At 39.0% G+C, this 16,483-nt stretch overlaps 1 protein-coding gene across 1 annotated transcript in view; it reads right to left on the bottom strand.

Annotated features, from left to right (window-relative positions):
• Positions 1 to 5,642: 5,642 nt before the first annotated feature.
• dbpa (D site albumin promoter binding protein a) overlaps positions 5,643 to 16,483 on the bottom strand; it is a 41,054-nt gene continuing 30,213 nt past the window's right edge. Inside the window, exons 4-5 of the mRNA XM_047384006.1 lie at positions 14,844 to 15,097; positions 5,643 to 8,501 (exon numbers count right to left, since the gene is read on the bottom strand). Coding sequence (XP_047239962.1) covers positions 8,286 to 8,501; positions 14,844 to 15,097 — 470 coding nt within the window. The 3' untranslated portion in view covers positions 5,643 to 8,285. The remainder of the gene's footprint in view (positions 8,502 to 14,843; positions 15,098 to 16,483) is intronic.

Raw genomic sequence — 16,483 nt, 5'->3', positions numbered from 1 at the left:
TATAGCAGCCGGTTGTTCACAGAGACTGTGTCCAAGAGTATTTATTAAAAGTTCAGTGAAAGGAAAATTGTGGTAGGAATAGGTGCACAAGTAATAAGTATAACCACAGCCTTGAAAAGATTGTCAAGCCAAATCTACAAAAGAACTTGGGAGAGCTTCACAATGAGTGGACTGAGGCTGTAGTCAGTGAATCAAAAGCCACTGCACACAGACAACTGCGACTCAATGGTTACAAATTCCTCATGTTGAGCCACTCAAGAACCAGAGACAACATAAGAAGTGGAACGACAACGCCGCTTTGAGGGTGGTCTTTGCCTATATTGTGGACAAGGAGGACATTTTATCACAAGATGCCCCAAGAAGGGAAAAGAGAGGGCTCGTCAATAGGTCAGGGGACTTTGATGAGCATATCCCATTCTTCCCCTGTCTCTCGTCTGTGTTTTCCGGTCACTATTATTGTTGGCCAAGAGAAGTTTCCTGTTGACGCTTTTATTGATTCTGGTGCTGAACAGAATCGTATTTCCTCGGATCTGGTTGATAAACTTCAAATACCCTCTCAGCGTCTCAACAATTCCCTTTCTGTCACTGGCATTACTGGTCAAACCATGTCTCAAGTGAGATTTAAAGTGCCTCAGCTTCACATCATCACCTCTGGTAACCATCATGAATGGGGTGAGTTCTTTGTTGTCTCTTCCATCTCTCCACAATTAGTTTTGGGGTTTCCCTGGTTGCAGAAACATAATCCCATTATTAATTGGGTGGAGTGCAGAGTAGAGAGATGGAGTAATCTCTGTCTCCAGAACTGCTTAAAAACTGCTGTCTCTCACTCTATCAAACAACTCAAACCTTCTGAGCCTATTGATCTGTCCAAAGTTCCACCTGAATACCACAATCTCGCACCTGTGTTTAGCAAACAAGGGGCTCTTTCTTTACCTCTGCATCGCCCCTATGACTGCCCTATTGATCTCCTCCCAGGTGCTCCGCTACCATCCAGCAGACTCTTTAAGCTCTCCGGACCCGAGAGAAAGGTCATGAAAGAGTACATTGAGGATTCTTTAGCATCTGGGATTATTCGTCCGTCTACCTCCCCTGTTGGCGCCGGATTCTTCTTCATGGGTAAGAAGGACGGCACATTAAGACCTTGTATTGATTATAGAGGATTGAATCAAATCACTATTAAAAATAAATACCCACTACCACTTATTGATTCCATACATGAACAATTACATTCTGCCAAGATCTTCACTAAACTCGACCTGCGCAATGCTTACCATTTGGTCCGGAGAGGGTGATGAGTGGAAAACGGCTTTCAAAAACCCCCTGGGACATTTTGAGTATTTGGTTATGCCTTTCGGATTGACTAATGCACCCGCTGTTTTCCAGGCTCTTATTAATGATGTTCTTTGTGACTTTCTCAACCTCTTTGTTTTCGTTTATCTGGATGACATTTTGATTTTTCCCAGGACATAGAACAACATCGCCAGCATGTCAGAACAGTTCTCCAGAGGCTTTTTGAGAATCAACTCTTTGTTAAAGCCGAAAAGTGCGAATTCAGTGTCACATCTGTGTCTTTTTTGGGTTTTATTTTTGAGGCAGGCAGGTACAGAATTGATCCCGAGAAAACCAAGGCAGTGACAAAGTGGCCTACTCCAACTGATCGCAGGCAACTTCAAAGGTTCTTGGGATTTGCAAATTTTTATAGGAGATTTATAAGGAACTACAGTCGGGTCAATGCACCTCTCACTCAACTCACCTCCTCTCTGAAAACATTCCATTGGACTCCTGAGGCAGAAAGGGCATTTGGTGAGTTAAAGACTCTATTTTCTTCAGCACCCATATTGACCCATCCTGATCCATGTGCACAATTTATTGTAGAGGTTGATGCTTCTGACATTGGAGTAGGGGCTATTTTATCTCAATGGTCTCCTCTGGATGATAAAGTACATCCATGTGCCTATTTTTCTCGTCACTTGTCTCCAGCAGAGCAAAATTATGATGTGGGCAACCGTGAACTTTTAGCCATCAAGTTGGCACTTGAGGAATGGCGGCATTGGTTAGAGGGTATTGAAGTCCCTTTTCTCATTTGGACTGATCACAAGAACCTCTCCTACATTCAAAATGCCAAGAGACTTAACCCCAGACAAGCCCGTTGGTCTCTGTTTTTTGCTCGTTTTCATTTTTCTATCTCCTACAGACCCGGTTCCAAGAACATTAAGCCTGACGCTCTCTCTCGCCAGTTCTCTCATTCTGACCAACTCAAGACTGAAGTTTCCATCCTACCGGATTCTTGTATTGTGGGCGCCCTCACCTGGGCCATTGAAAAGGACATCAGGGAGGCACAGAGGTCCGAACTTGACCCAGGTACTGGCCCAGTGGGCAAGCTGTTCGTTCCCAACTCTGTCATCGATAAAGTTCTGGATTGGGTGCACAACAATAAACTGACTTGTCATCCTGGTATGATCACATTTACCAAAAGGTTTTTCTGGTGGCCGACTATGTACCTCAACATTAAGGATTTTGTTGCAGCTTGTCCCACATGTGCTCGAAACAAGAACACTAATCAACCCCCTGCTGGTCTTCTTCAACCTCTGCCCACCCCTAGCCGCTCCTGGTCCCACATTTCCGTTGATTTCATCACTGGTCTCCCGACATCTGACGGTAACACAGTCATGCTTACTATTGTTGACAGATTCTCTAAGACAGCCAATTTTGTTCCTTTACCCAAGCTTCCGTCTGCATTGGAGACTGCCCAACTCATGGTTCTCCACGTTTTCCACATCCATGGCATACCTTTGGACATTGTTTCTGACCGAGGCCCGCAGTTCATCTTGCAAGTTTGGAAGGAGTTTTGCAAAGCTCTTGGTGCCTCCGTAAGTCTTTCGTCTGGATACCACCCCCAATCTAATGGACAGACAGAAAGATGCAACCAGGAACTTGAAGTTGCCTTGAGGTGCGTTATAAATGACAACCCCTCTTCTTGGTGCAAACATCTCACATGGATCGAATATGCTCACAACACACATACTTCCTCTGCTACTGGTTTGTCCCCCTTTGAGGCTTCACTGGGCTATCTACCTCTGCTGTTTCCCAGTGTTGAATCTGACATTTTGGTCCCCTTTGTTCAGCATTATGTTTCCAGGTGTCGCAGGATCTGGCAACAGACCAGGAGGACCCTCCTACGCACTCTGGAACAAAATAAGAGGTTCGCTAACCGTCACCGTTCTGCTGCACCTGTCTATCGCGTCAATCAGAGAGTCTGGCTTTCCACCAGGAATATTAAATTAAAGGATACCTCTAGAAGGTTGGCTCCCCGTTTCATTGGCCCTTTTCTCATCGAGAGGATCATCAACCCATCTGCGGTGAGACTCAAACTACCATCTTCCATGCACATTCACCCTACTTTCCATGTTTCCCAGATCAAGCCAGTCTCAGAAAGCCCCCTGAGTCCTCCCACCAAGCCCCCTCCTCCTGCTCGACTCATTGATGACCACCCTGCATATACGGTCAATCGTATCCTGGATGTTTGGCGTAGGGGGCGTGGTTTTCAATATCTTGTGGATTGGGCAGGATATGGACCTGAAGAGAGAACCTGGGTTCCCCGTTCTCACATCCTGGACCCTGCTCTCATCACGTCCTTTTACAAACGCCATCCTGAAAAGCGTTCTGGATTGCCTGGAGGCAATCGTTGAGGGGAGGGTACTGTAGGATCTCTGCTCCTCCCCTTCTGGTTGGTTCTGGCAGCTCATTGTCTGCAGCTGCAACGTATTCTCCTAATGAGCTCATGGACTTCTTAAGGTAGCTGCTGATACAGACCTTTGCTGGAACATAACCTCAGTTATGTGGACTCCTGTCTGTCTGCCTATCCGTCTGCCTGCCTGCCTGTCGACCTGCCTATCTGCCTGCCAACATCTGGTAATACTCCTTCTTAAGGACTGCACTGTAAATATTCTCATCACCAGTACTCTCTCTCTCTCCTTGGATTCCTGGGTTTACCTCCTCCTCCTCTGGCTTCTGGACGACTCCATCTCAAGATTCCTTAAACAAAGTCTACAGTAGAAATAAACCTCATTTACCGTCTTATCCTGTGTGCTGAGTCTGTTTCATCCTCTGGTTTTGTTCTAATTCGACTATCTAAGCAATTCATGATAGTCTTATGGCAATTAAACTAGCAGCTTTGTATGTCATACACAAGAAAATCATCCAAGCATGTTAAGTGAAAAAAGTTAAATGATTCAGTATTATACAGAACAGGGTTTTTGTCATTTGTCATCCTCTTTTTGTCTAACTCTTTACAATTACTGCATTTTAGTGGAAATGTGTATTTTTGTCAACATACAAAAAAACTTACATCCATCCCTTGTCTTAGCTTGCTTACCTTCACAAAGTCTTGGGGTCTACAATAATCAGAGTGCTTTTGTCGCAAGATTTGAGCACACTTTCAGAACACACAGCAAGACACTTGAAAATCTTTGTCAGTGAATAAGGATTAGCCTTTATTTGTGTCTGGAGGGAAAAATTACCAACATATGCCATCAATGCTGTGGACTGCTCACCACACTGGCGAGGAGTCCGGCTAGAGTTGCGCTTGTAGTTCGTAATAGTCAATCACGACAGGGAGAAGTTGGCTGAGAATCCACAAAGTTGAAGAAGAAATATCAAGGCTGTGTCCATTATTGTTATCATCATTATTGTCAGTATTACCCGCATTGTCGACAGCAGCAAATTGTTGCTGCCTCCATGTGAAGAGTGGGCCTCAAACACCCACCAGAGAAAATTGCAACACGCTCAACAACACAATTACATAGAAAAATAGCACTGTCAAAAGGTTTCTGAAAGGTGCATGTGAAGAAAGTCATAGTCCCAGATATCTCAAGAAAGAACCCAAACCTCCATTTGAACTTGGAAGGAGGTCTGAGATTCCTTTTACAGGGACTTATAGTCAAAAGTTTGTGTCACCTTAAAAAGAGGACAAGAAAAAGGATTACAGAAACTCACTGCAGATCAAATAAAACCTGCTATTGGGAATCATAGGTTGATGTGCCAAAATCAAAACACAACATCTACAGAAATCAGGCTGCATGAAACTATTTATATGAAAAACAAGGACAGTAATAATTACAACTGTGACTATATAGCAGGTATAAAAAAAGAGTACAGTTAGTATCTGTAAATTAAAATCTGACAGTTCTATATTGATTCACAACACCGCTACCTCAGTTAGTGTGTAATCACAGCCACGGGCTGTAACGAGATGCCTGTCATGCTTTGAATTTGATGCACAGTGATACATTGCAAGGCATTTGAAAAGTCTGTAATGTTTTATTCCAAAGTGTAAAATTCAATTTTAAAGCTAAACAAAGTGTCAATAATGTATTTCTACTTAAAACTGTTCTTTTGTTTATATTATTAGATTAGAAGAATTTTACAACTTTTTTTACTTCTGCTTCAATAAAATTGCACAGTATTAACTGTGCTTTTATCTAACGAGATTATTTTATTACTTCTTCCACAAGTAGTGTGAACTTGCATCGCAGTATGTAGATAAAATAAAAGAAAACATTTATTTAGTGCCTGTAGGTGGTGATAACATAATAATCAATAATATGAAAATGTAAAAGATTCTGGTCATTTCTTAAATAGATTTTACTTTGAATACGTATTAATATCTTAATTCAGACAATAATTAGAACCCCATCCCCACCACCACCAAAAAAAAAAAAAAACACACTGCAGTTCATATGCCATACCTGTAGGTGATGATAACGTCTCTATTGACATGAAATGCTATGGAAGAAGATTCAAAACATTGCAGAAGAAATTGTTGTGGGATTCAGAGTCTGATTGATAAGTAAAACAATAGAGGGCATGTGCAAATTAGGAACCTTCACCTGCTAACATCTATGTTTTTTAGCTAAAATGCTGTTTGCAGGTTGATGGGAAGTGAAAATACAGAAGAAAGAGGTTATTTTGCAAAATATCCATGTTAGCATGTTAGCATTCAGCTACCACCAAACTGGGCTTTTTGGAGTCAGAAGTGATTGTATTTGGACAAGAAGGCAGTGCTAAACTGTTATCACTAGAATTCTCATTGGTAAAAAGTGTGCATCTTTCAGGATTAAATTTTTTTAAATAAATTGTTTTTTTAAGGATTACCAATATAAAGAAGCAGCACCTAAAGGTCATCTTTAATATTACATTGTCAGGTGCTGCAGTTTCTCTTTTTTTTTAAACTACATATGGAGTCCCTGAATCCAGAGCTTGACGGGCATAGCAACAGTAACTGTGGGGCGGGGCTTAGTGAACAGTCAGGTGTCTGCTGTTTAACCTTCACTAAAACAATGAAATGAGTTGGTTGGTAACTGGGCTAAAACTGACAACTAAACATTAAACTACAAGTGTTTTTTTTCCAATAAAAACTCCCATAAAATCTGTTTTTTGTGTGTCTGTGTGTTTTTATTAACATGTTCAAATAGATTTAATACCTCAGAGAAAAAAGAAACACCTGAGAGAAATCTTGTTTTTTTCTGTAATATATTCAATTATGTATGTTACAACTATAATCACATAATTCAAGCATATATCGTATACACGTATATATATATATAGATATATAGATATATATATATATCTAGTGAATACAGTTGTATGGTACAGTAGCTGTAGGGTGCTTTTCTCTTTCTTATTAGGTGACAACTGTGGGTGAAGTTTGAAGGAGAGGTATAGACAAAGTGTTTGTGTGTAAATCTATATAGGATTTATCATTGCAATACACAACAAAAGAAAGAAAAAGTGAACTAAAAAAGGAATCAAAGACAAATAAAATGTATAGGCAGTTCAGTAATGTGTCTGAGATGTGTGTTTGAATATGTGTGAATATGATTATAGTCTGTTTGCATGTGTGTTTGTCAGGTGGAGGATCAGGTCAGCACCATAGAAGTCCATAACAACATCACCAACAACAATAAAGATTCAAATGACTGTGCATGTCTGTGTGTTGGTTTGTGTCTGCATGCTGACATTTTCAGTCACAGCCCTAAACCAGCTAGCGCACATCCTGGACATGACTGAGGAGTAAATAGAAAGTACACGTGAGCAGTTAATATCGTAATTAAATGCAAACCTGCCAGCAATACATAGCTCTTTTTTCTTTACTTTCAAACATCTGCTCACATCCAGCTGTTTGGATGGCTAATTATTTCCTTTTTTTTTTTTTTTTATTTTCTCCTTCACCTTCAAAAAAGTAAAGGATCATTAAAAGTAGAAGAAAACAAGTGCTCAAAATGAGCTCACAAGGAAAAACGAACACTAAAGATTTTTTAAGCTATACAGTTTTGTTTCTTCCTCTGGTCATGCTTCCATCACCCTTTATTGCACAGAAAAAAAAAACAATTGTTACTGAGTTACCTTGCCTTTTCTGTGTGAAATACCTGATTCAACCTTGATACATTCTCTGTTACACCTCTGCCTCTGACTAACCAGTTCCCAAACATTGAAAATAGATCTTTTGTTTTCTAGCAATAATCAGCTGAGAGGAAAAGAGTTATATGTGGCCCCGTGACTGTCCAGCTGAAATCCCCAACCCTACCCCGCATATATAAAATGTACAAAAGATTGTCTCTAAAATCCTCCTCTTAATATCTCTGCTAATAGAAAAATATACAGTAATTATTTGTCAAAATCTCTTTGCGTTCTGGACAAATACCCTGCACATCTTCCTTCTCCACCATTTTGCCTGACTAGTCTTGCCTTCCTGCCCAGTTCAAAAATATAAGATTTTTGTACTAGTGATAGAAAAAAAAAACCAAAACAATTACACATCTCTCTCCTGGCTATTGTCCATGCCTTGAGCTTAAAAAGTGGGTTTCACTGGCATACTGTGAACTCAACACCCTGTTTGAAATGGCAAGAGCAGCAGGTCAGAATGCACTACCTGCAAAAAATGCAGTGCAACACCGAGCACAAACACAGCATCGAGGGGGGCGGACGCTGCTGGGGTGTCACGGTGTGACCATACAGTACAAAGTGTGGATTTAGTGAAATAGCAAATACAAACAGTCAAACTAGGGGAGTGCCATCACTGTGCTTTTCTGTCATGGCATCCTGCAATAGAACACACTCGACCAAACTAGTTGTGTTTGTGCCCGGTGTCACACAGCGCTTACTGCAGATCTACTCCAGCTTTCCCCCTCGCCACTTCAACTAAAGTGCTGCTGTTGTTGGGTCGTACCCTCTTCTCAACTTCTCCTTCTCTCAAGCTCCTTCCTCTGACGTTCTCCTCCTCCGCCTCACAAGTCTCCGTGACGACTCTCATACTTGTTGATGATGTTCCTGCAGCGGCCAAGCTCCTTCCTCATATCAGCCACTTCCTGCCGAAGGGCAGCGTTCTCTCGCTCCAGGAAGGCGGCGCGTACTGAGATCTGGTTCTCCTTCAGTCGTCGGGCATCCCGCGAGCGCTTGGCTGCCTCGTTGTTTTTGAAACGCCGGCTCCAGTACTTCTCGTCCTGTCGGCGGCACCGGTGTGGTATGTTGGGGTGTGTGAAGGGAAGAGGTGAAGGGAGGAGAGAAAAAAAAAAAGAGGAGAGAGCGGGATGACAAGGGTCAGTTATGTGATGAGTTAAAAGATGGCAGGAGGTGAAAAAAGGCAGCAACAGCTCAATACTTAGAACTACAGAACATTCAAACTACGACAGAACATAAGAAACACTATAAGATACTATAATTCTTTTGTAGCGCTGCAGAATTTTTCGCAAATATAACGTCATTGAAATATCAGTATGTGTGACATTCATATTGCAAAAAGTGCAATAATTGTTGGCTAATATATTTAAAGTTTTATGAAGTTGCATTTTTCATGCCAACGTAATATTTAGCCAGTTGGACAGAGTTGCGCTGCAACAGATGCATATATATATAGGTTCCTTCAACTGCATCACAACTACCTCTGCATGGTATTACCAATGGCATCTGTATAAACAATCAACAATAAAAAATCAGGACTGTGGCTTGACCAAAACCACCCAAGTTTATGAAACATAATAAAAAATATACAGGTTCACAACAAAATTTAAAAGTAATGTATAAATTCTGTTTAAATAATTGCTTTAATGACCCTAACTTTGGGCAATTTAAATAAAAGTAGAAACAACATCTTCATTTTATCAAAGAGGCTTTATGATCAAAAATTTGTAATCAGCTATGGGTCAAAATTACATACTTAAAAAGATATTAAGAAATCCAAAAACATTTATAGATAAAAAGGTATTATTACATAGTCGCAGCAGCATAATCTCCCACTGAATAATCTTGAAAGATCCCGTCTTAAATTTGAGCATATTTAATTAATGGGTAACAAATCCTGCATTAAGAAATTATTGCTTTAACAAAATCCCTTTTGCAACTTGGACACCCTGAAATATTGCTAAAAGATAACTGTAACAGAATGTGTACTTTATGCTTTTTGAGCTGTTCGCTGGAGTTTAAATATCATGTGACATTTCCATATCTGCACTCAGAGCAATTAATTAATTAATAAAATTTAAAACAGCTGGAACTGTGGCAAAAACAGCTGGCCAAAGTCCTGGGCTTATCTTGCCACAACACACAGTAATGAGGATGGAAATCATAACAGAAGGAAAAGTACCTAAGGCCCAGTATGTTTGGGGATGTGTGATGCTGTGGGCCTGTTTGAAAGAAACAGTATATTTTTTTTAGAAGAATTTGGTGGCTTCTGCAAGCAGGTTGAAAATGGGATGTCATCTGGCTTTTTAGTTAGTTAATGATCCAAATCATATGGCCAAGCAACAAAAAATGGTTCCTAAGACAGCAACCTTGTTCTATGGTCATTTCTGTCCCCCGAACTAAATCCTAGGAGGTGATGTTAGCTGAAGAGAAGAGAGCATAAGAGAGAACCTGGGACGCTGGACGACATAGAGAGATTATGTAGAAAGGGATAGTCAAAGATCCTTCTTTTCTGTAAGCTCACACATTGTGAAAGGTTGTAGGAAACAGACGTGGAGGCTGGCATGTTTATATGGAGTAACAGTAGAGGTGCCAGTAACAGGGGCACCAATTATTTCTTAGAATTAAATTTTTTTTTTCATCACTGCCTAAATGTACTCAAATAACAAGCTGGATGTTTCTACAATTCAGAGTGAGATTAGGTTACTGCAGTATAATGTTGATGTATTCAAATACTTTTTACACATCTTTGCTATATTGAATTAAATCTACTCAAATGCCATCACTGATTGGGAAATCCAGACTTACCTATAAATGTTATAATATATTTCCCTGTTTTAGTTCTTTGTTTGTTTTACCCAATCATTTTTTTAAACAATGCAACCAGCTTATAGATGATATTAATTTGTGTTTACACTTATTATATAGCCACAAGGATTGTTCTGTTCCTAGTAGGGGAACTTTGAGGAACACTGATCTCAGATAAATCTACATTTTCTTCACCCGGACTAGTAGAAAGTAAAGCTTGTGTGTGCTTGACACAGAATATGGATTTAATCTAATGTAGAAAACTGTAAAGAAATCTGGAAGAATAAATATCTATGGGAAGAAACTTGTGCCATCAGAAACGGAATCTGAATTGCTCAGACTGAATCTGTATTTGTGTAATTTTAAATTAAATGCATTGGTTTGAAAATGAATTTCACTAAACTGAAACTGAATATAATGGTTTAAAACTGAACTTGTTTGCTTTGAAAACTGTTCGTCCACTGCCCCTGCAGCTGGCTCACCTCACCAGCTGTCAGCTGACCGGGTGGTTGAGGTGCGCTAAACCCCGAGAGAACAGCTGACTTCCGGCACATTGTTTTCAAAATGCCGCTGGGTTTTCCCAATGGGTGGAAGTTAAACAGATATAATTCAGTCAGATGAAATCTAATATTAATGTTTGGTTTATTTATTATAATAATAAGTATTATTATTATTATTATGCTCTGCAAATAAACTGATTTAAACTTTGCTTCTAAAGTTAATATGTTAGTGTTTAAGTTGTTGAAAGCTTTACAAATAAATTAGACAAATGGTATTTCTCATCAATGTATTTTATCTAGTGTTAGATTTTTATATCTAAGAACACAACAAATATTTTCAACATCTTAAATGGCTGAATAATGAACAAGATCATAAAACAATAACATTTTAAAACAAAACAACATTATAAGCCATCAGCAATATGTAAAAGGGTAAATAAAAACCGTGTAGTTATTTACAGTAGAGACAGCGTTATTAACCTTCAGGCTCCATTTGTTCGGCTTCACAGCTCTACGCTTCACGCTAACACGGTTGCTAGGCAACATAAATTACGCTGAGGTAAGGGCAAGAGAAATGCAGACCGACGTAACACCGGCGGCGCACTATGCTAATCTGGCATGTTTAGCAAACAGCTACAGGTAGCATAAGTGTTACTGTTTGACCATCATTTGTTTACATGACGCTTCTTATAGATACTCATTTGACTTGGTGATTGACATCCGCCAAGCTCATGTATGCAGCACTGCTCCAGCTCAACATGCCGTAAAGGAAGTTTAACCTAATGTGAAACGTAAATCGATGAATCTGTGTTTGATTAATCTGTGGCTATCCTCAAGGACCCGGATGTGTGACACAAAAAACTGAATTTTGGAACTGAAATTGAATTACAGACCTGAAAGTGAAAGTAGTCAAACTGAATTTTTAATACAAGAAAATACATTTTAAAAGCAAATGAATTCAGTTTCAAACCATAAAATTCAGTTTCAGTTTAGTGAAACTCATTTTCAAACCAAAGTAATTTCAAATTACACAAATACAAATTCAGTCAGAGCAATTCAAATTCAGTTTCTGATGGCACAAGTTTTTTCCCATAAATATCTCTACAGACAAGAAGAACAATATTGACCTCAATCATGAAATTTTAATTTGCGTGTTCTGCAGCCAGTTATTTCGAAACAGCTTGCCCTGTTATTTGATTCCCTGACAGATAATTGCTTAAGTATCTCTCCTGTATGACCACCTTTTTTATTTAAACAGTGGTTTGCAATAAATTGAGCATTTTTTTATTCTTTTTTCTTTTGAATAAGTGGCCACTGTGAAGAGTTTAAAATAAAATTTTCTCCCTCTTCTGTTATTCTCTTGTATGAAGACTATCATATTAGATGTTAAGTGCAATCAGACATTTTATGTAAATAGCAAACAGATCCAGAGTTAAAGGACTCAGGACAATGTTTTCATGTGGCCTGCATCTGTACTTTCAAGCCAAGTCATGAGTTTAAACATTTTAACATTCGTCTCACAAAGGCTGGAAATTTTAAAGATGCAAAACGAAAATAGGAAAACATCGTTTGAATGAACCCATATGGATTTTAACTGTTTCTCAATCCAGCTGTATGAAACAGACCGGCTGAGGTGCCCTGTTGAGACAATAAACGCTCTGCAGAAATCCTGCAGCAAAACTTTAGCTTGAAGGTCATAAAAAAAATTGTCTGTTGCTAAAGATCAAACATGGAGATTACAATAATCGAAGGGCCTAGAGAGCTGAAATATAGGTCAAATAGAAAATAAAACCAGAGATTTCTATCTAAAAGATTTATGATGAGAGGTTCAATGTGGGTTACTGTTTCTTCCAGAGATCGGCCTACATCTGGTTATCATCAGTCCACAACTACAGCCAGAAAAAAAATCATTTGTACTTTCAGAACATTTTTAAAGATTCCTGAGAGAATCAGAGTCAGAGATTAGTTTTACGCAATACCTCAGCTGTGGTGTTTTCTTTTTTTTTTTACTTTATATTTGTTTGTTTTTGCAGATTTTCTCAAAAGGTTAAATTTCAATTAGCATAAAAAATGCCTGCTGCTGTTTCTGTTGGCGTAAAATCAACATCATGTGAAATAATTTGATTTGCGATGTTAATATTTAATACCATTTTTCAGTGCTGGTTATTCTCAAGCCTGTTCACGAAAAGCTGCTACACTGATCTGAATCTCAACTTTAGCTTTGACCAGATATCTTGTTTGTTTTTTTTTACTAATAGCTGCACATACACGAATGATGAAACTACCCGCTACTGAACACAGCGAGGTGAGCACCTTCATCCCCCATAAATTATAAACGCTTCAGGAGATGCAGCTGCTCTGCGCTGAACTGTGAAAGCATGAGCAATTGATCACAGCTTTGCCTATTGTGCAATGAGATAAGGACCAAATATTTTAGAGCTCTTGTCAGAAGGCATCAACACCAGTTGGTCGTCACATTTCTTCAGGTTTTTTTCCCCTCCCATCAGCACAGGGCTTTGAAGGGGCGATGGCCTTTGCGATGATGAAGTTTAGGGTTTAGACCCGAACAGAGCTACTGCAGCCTCACTTTTAAATGGATTCTGGAGGAAATATGACGACTGCTGCAGGGAAGGAGTCTGGTTGTTTCATTCTTCTGAAACCTTTTGAAAAGGGTAACTTACTGGTCTTTATCATGTGGAATATTGAAATAAATGCCAAGCTTTTATTTTTTTATCCTTCAAACAAAAAGTCTTTTGATTGTTGGAAAACATATTTTGCTGTAAAGTATTAACAAACTATAAGTAAAATTGTATTATTAATAGTAACAATTCACAGTAACCATTCATGATCTATAATAACCCAACTGTTTGTGCAATGTCTCTTCATCATCCTTTCAGCACATTATACATACACATAATGGACAGTTTCCATCTCAGGTAAATACAGTCACCTTATATTATGGGTCTAACACTGTTTATGATATAACAACCAATAATGACATCATCATTTCAAAGTAATTACTGACTAGTCAATAGAAAAAAACTATTATGACAACCCATTTGCCGATTATTAGCATTGGCTTCAACAAAAAACAGCGCCAGCCACCGTGGCAGCATCTTAGAGGCTTTTATAGCTTGTCTGGCAGTGTCCGGCGGCAGAAGCACCATTTCTAGTTGCTACTGCCACGAATTGGGCTTGCTGTCTCTCAGATTCTATGGACCGACCACACGAAAAACAAAACTGCATTAATCTACTTATGTGTCCAACAAAACAGGCAAAATGCAACTTGATTGCTGTCCATCCTGAGTCGCCATGAGCACCTTATCACTTCAGGGTCAGCCTCGGAGTTAGTACATTCTGTTTCTGTTAGATTTAGTCATTTGTAAATGTGTTGCGGGACTCGTAAAAGTTTTTTGCATGTTGTTAAAGTGTTTTCTGAAACACATTTGTTTTCTGAAATGTACATTTGTTTTCTGAAATTTTAATTTGTTTTGTGACATGTTAAATAGTTTTCTCAAGTCTAAATATGTTTTAGGACTTGTAAAAACCTTTCACATCTTCTTAAATTGTTTTCTGAAATCTGAATCTGTCTCAAGCTTTGTAAAACTGTTACAGATTTTGTAATGTTGGTTTGCACCTCCCGGCCACTGTAGATCTGGGCTCTATTTTTATATGATTGTCTCTTCAACTCACGAGATTCAACTGATGGACTGTAATTTGATGGATAACATGGTCCATCCGTGTTAAACCTGTGACCATCTCACTTGACAAAAACTGCATTCTTTATGTTATTTTCTGTTTTTCCCTTCAATTTTGATCTCTTCTGTTATGTTTCTTAAATTATGCTTGGGTTTGGTTATGTGTTTGCTTTTAGCAAAGGGTCGTAGTGTGACACCCAGGTAAACAACGTTTGGCACTAGCCAACCAAAAATGTTTTGGACTCTCTGAAATTTAAATGTGAAATTGCTTCAGACCGTATCAAGTAACAGGTTTAAATATAAATCGCATTACTGTAGTGAAGATATAGGTTAAGAGATTTTTATGCAGTGCAGAAATGGATTGTGGGAGATGTAGTACCTTCTGTTCATCAGGGACCAGCATCTTGCGAGCCTTTTTGATCATCGGCTGAGGCTTCAGCTCATCATCCGAGAAACGGTGCCGCCGTGGGTCAAACGCCTCCTGCCCTGGCACGCTGGACAGTGCCAGGTCTGCCGGATCGGGATCAAAGTTCACCATGATGTCGCTGCTGCCGTTGGCGCCAGCTGGAGGTCCAGGTGGCCCTGGAGGGCAGGTGGAAGTGGGTGAGGGATCCTGGGGCACAGATTGCCCACCTACAGGAAACAGAAGATTTTTTTTTTTTTACTATTATTATTATTTGTTAGACCAGTTTGTTTCTGGACTTTTTCTGTTTAGAGTTCAGGTGAAGTCAAAATACAAAAGTCGCCCTTTGTAATTCCTTACAGAGGTATCTGTATCTTAGTGTTCATATTTAATTTTGCTATCTTTTTGTTTAAAGATTTTTTACGAAAAAGAAGTTAAATAGGTGGTTTTTTTTACAGTTTTCAAAAATAAATTGTATGCTTTTTCTCCTAAAATTATCACCCTAAGATATAAAAGGACAACTTAAACTTAAAATTAAAAAGCTTTAAGATTTCAACCAAGAACTGAATGATTAAGTATAAATTCATCACACACGAACATATTGAAATGTTACTACTTTCTCTATACTGTCAATAGTCTGGTAATCACACTCTACATTCGAATGAACAGAAAATCCTGTTAATTGTCTTTACTGTGCACTTATATTTATATTATATTATATTGTAGATATGTTTGTACTGTTTAACTTGTACTGTATTGCACCAACTACGCCAAAACAAATTCCTTGTATGTCCAAAAACGTACTTGGCAATAAAGCTTTTCTGATTCTGATTCTGATTCTGATTCTTATGTTTCCACTGAAGTGTAATCTGCTTTACGCGCAATTAGGATGCAATAAACACAGAAACAGCAGTTTAATTACTCGTTTGGTTGTCCACTCATCATCATCATCATCATCGACTTTTAGTTTCAACTGCAGATTAGAGTCCATCTGCTCGCAGTGAGCTGCTTCCACATGTCAGAGAGAAGCAGCAGAGCTGAAGGCAAACAGGATGAAAAAGATGGAGATAAGGATCCCAACAGAGAATGAGATGATCATGGAAGCGGGTTGATTTTGTGTCTGGTGAACCCTTTCTGTGTTGATTTGGCCATATATCTGATCATATATCACTATCACTAGATCATATTATCACTGTCTAGGTGAAAGACCCAACAATGACCCGTTTTAAGATGACAGAAGCCCCTTAAATTGAAGTGTGTTGGTATTTTATAGTTTGTTATGTAAAGACCCAAACAAGGACAAGAAAAGCAGGCCCACGGCATCATGGCTCTTCCACTCTACGTAACAGTGAACAAAGAGTCCTTTTCTACACATTTATTATTTTCTTCGACAGCAGACCTACATGGAGAGATTGTTGCCTAGAAGTTCAGCCTTATTCTAATCTGACCAAAGCAAATATATGGTATTTGTAATGGAAGAACAGAAAAGGCTTTACCAGGCTTGCCACCCAGATCACTAGTTGGTATGTAACATCTAATGGTTGTTGTGGAGATTTGGTGACCCTCTGCTGCTCTTCGCTACCTTTTACAAACAGGGAGATTTACAAAAAAGAGTG

This window comes from Girardinichthys multiradiatus, chromosome 13 (assembly GCF_021462225.1).
Source record: "Girardinichthys multiradiatus isolate DD_20200921_A chromosome 13, DD_fGirMul_XY1, whole genome shotgun sequence".
Lineage (NCBI taxonomy): Eukaryota > Metazoa > Chordata > Actinopteri > Cyprinodontiformes > Goodeidae > Girardinichthys > Girardinichthys multiradiatus.
Note: the sequence above shows the minus strand (reverse complement) of the source record. Positions and strands in the feature narration are given on the sequence as shown.